Source organism: Rutilus rutilus (genome assembly GCF_951802725.1).
Source record: "Rutilus rutilus genome assembly, chromosome: 23".
Taxonomy (NCBI): domain Eukaryota; kingdom Metazoa; phylum Chordata; class Actinopteri; order Cypriniformes; family Leuciscidae; genus Rutilus; species Rutilus rutilus.
In genome coordinates this window covers 2,327,049-2,330,000 of record NC_140233.1, presented here as the reverse complement: position 1 = coordinate 2,330,000, position 2,952 = coordinate 2,327,049, and the positions used below count along the sequence as shown (strand labels likewise).

At 37.2% G+C, this 2,952-nt stretch overlaps 1 protein-coding gene across 1 annotated transcript in view; it reads left to right on the top strand.

The window, feature by feature from the left end:
* The window catches only part of LOC311283212 (NACHT, LRR and PYD domains-containing protein 12-like), a 66,642-nt gene extending 64,149 nt beyond the window's left edge, over positions 1–2,493 (top strand). Inside the window, exons 10-11 of the mRNA XM_084397512.1 lie at positions 1–134; positions 1,749–2,493. The exon at positions 1–134 is cut by the window's left edge and continues 49 nt beyond it. Of these exons, the coding sequence (XP_084253638.1) occupies positions 1–134; positions 1,749–1,779 (165 nt within the window). The 3' untranslated portion in view covers positions 1,780–2,493. The remainder of the gene's footprint in view (positions 135–1,748) is intronic.
* Positions 2,494–2,952: the final 459 nt, after the last annotated feature.

The following is a 2,952-nucleotide window of genomic DNA, read 5'->3' as shown; positions in this document are numbered from 1 at the left end:
GCTCTGTGTTCAAACCCCTCACACCTGAGAGAGCTGCATCTGGGCCGCAATCCCCTGGGAGACTCAGGACTCAAGAGGCTCTCTGATCTACTGGAGGACCCAAACTATGCACTGAACAAACTGGATACTGAGGGGTGAGATTCATTCTGTGAATATATCAGGGGTGTGATTCTGACCTGAAAATGATGCTCTCGTAAATCATGCAAATCCGTTTTTTTGTTTTTGTTTTTCGGGTCGCGCTCAGAGCACGGTTCGGGTATTGGTGAACATAATGACCGCTCACCGCTGTCAACGTTTTTTGTGCCTCTGATTCATGTCTTCATGTCACTCCGCTAGTAGTCCATTCATTTGTCATGATGGAACTTCCTTCAAAGCAGAGCTCCACCACAGAGCACTCGCTGCGGGAGGTTATCTAAAGTGTGTGTGCTTTTTGGACGTGTGGGCGAACTATTTCTTTTCTTAGCTGAAGCTGACAACGGGACAGAATAAATGTAAAGAGAGTATAATAGAATAATAAATTCTGTTTTTGACAAGTATAATAAATTCTGTAGTTTCCCGACATGGTTAGAAAATACTGACTCTAGATCAGCTGAGTCCGAGCATGATCAGAATAGCCTACAGAAGCCCTGAACCACAAAGAAAGAAAGAAAGAAAGAAATCCATAAAAAAAGAAAAGAAAATCTAGGGGTGTCATGGTAGGTGCGCCGTATATTTTCTTTCTTTTTTGTCCTTTGCCAATCACACCTATGATAAATGTATGTGTATTTCAGTCTTACCATAGTCAAGTGTGCAGGGGAGTGAGATGTGGAAAGGCTCTGTAGTAGAGCTGCGTGGAGGACAAGATTTACTGATTTACTTTATTACAATATCAGTCTGCAGGAGTAGGCCTTCTGATAAAGAGATAGTTCACACAAACATTTAAAATCTGTCATTATTTACTCTCCCTCACGTCATCCAAACCTGCATGACTACCTTTATTCTGCTGAACACAAAAGAAGACACTCTTTTCAGTCAGTGGTCACCAAAACTTCAACATATCATCTTTTGTGTTCAGCAGAAGAAATCCATACAGGTTTGGAACGACATGAGAGAGTAAATGATGACAGAGCTTTAATTTTAGTGTGAACTGTCCCTTTAAGAAAGCGCAGGTTTTATTTGGCTCAGAATCAGTGGATTGCTTCTTTGGTGCTGGTTTGGTAAGAAGATAACCATGTTGTGTTGGACTGACAGGTTTGTCATATTTCCTCTGTGAGTGACTGCACATGATCTACTGTACAGGTTTTACATGGCATTTCTGATTGAGTTTTTAAAACCAAAATACTCCCATACAATTGAGGAGCTTCCATGTTTTGACACTGGATCTTCTTCTGCATCTTCATTGTCTTCATCAAGGGATCATTTTGACAAGCTAACACACGTTTGAGGTCTTTCACACACGGATCTTTCATCTGTCTTCACTATTTCTCATAAACAAGCATTAGACAGGCGTCTCTGACCGCTGTGATCCTCACTGTTTTTTCACTCTTTCTCATGTGATATTGCTTAATTAGCTTTATCTACAAAACACAGAAATCTGGTATCTCTTTTTATATTAATAAATAAACATTTATAATGGCTTTATTCTAATTATTTTCCTCATTAAGTGAATGTGTGTTTTTATAGTGTAAATCATGGAATATGACAGGTATGTTCGCACACACACATATATCTGTGGTTAATGTTGTTTTGTTCTCTCTTCTTGTCTTCAGATGCAAGTCACTCTCTTCTGATTCTGTCTGAGGAGAACAGAAACATGACACACGTGTTTGAGGACCAGCCGTATCCTGATCATCCAGAGAGATTTGATGAGTGTCTCCGGTTCTGTGTGGAGAGAGTCTGACTGGAGTCAGTCAATGAATATCAGTGACATATAAAGGAATCAGCAGGAAAGGAAGGAGACTCTGTACATTTGGATTCAACAAAATAATAGAGTTTGAACTGTGCCAGTGAATCTGTCATCAGAAGAGTAGGAGTATTTCTGGACTGACTTTGTTCTTCTACAGCGTCTCTGACACTCACACACACACACACACACACACACACACACACACACACACACACACACACACACTCAACACAATCAGTTTATATAGTTTGTTCTTATTTTCCTCGCTGGTTGTAATACAGTCATGATTATTTCCTCTTAATATGTTTAAATGTTTAAGAAGTAATCTGCTGAAATGCTTCTTTTATCTTTTTGTTTTCTCTGCTTCTTCACATATTTGATGATTTCTGAGCAGGGCCGTGCACAGACCTTTTGAGGGGCATGTGCTGAAACTGAAAAAGGGCACCCCCTCCCTTTTTTATATCAAAATTATTTAGTAAGCCTACATAAAAGGAAGAAATGGTCACGTCTTCATGACAAATTCAATAACACAAAATAATAGTCTCAAAAGCTTTAGATTTATTCACGATTAATAACAACCATAATAATAATATAGATAATATAGATAAACAGGGTTTTAAGGGCCTCTTAACCTAAATACAACAGCAACCTTCTGTTGCTCTTGTGTACTCCCTCTTTTTTAAATTGCATTTATAGAAATATGTCAAAAATACTTGACTCATACATAAACATGTTAACCAAATAATACAAATTAGCTTACAAAACCAAACAGAATAGCTAAAAAATTCTGTTTTTTTTATTGAACTTTATGCACTTTTTTATGAACTTTGCAGAGAAAATATATATATATATATATATATATATATATATATATATAGAGAGAGAGAGAGAGAGAGAGAGAGAGTTCAGATGCAAAAGCCTCTAAGTGCCATCTGAAAATTTCTTCTAGAATGATCATTTTTATCAAGCTCGTATATTTAAGTTCAGTAATTTCACTTAAATGACAATTAATAGCTAATTTTCATTGCCATTTAAGTGAAATTACTGAACTTAAATATATGAGCTTG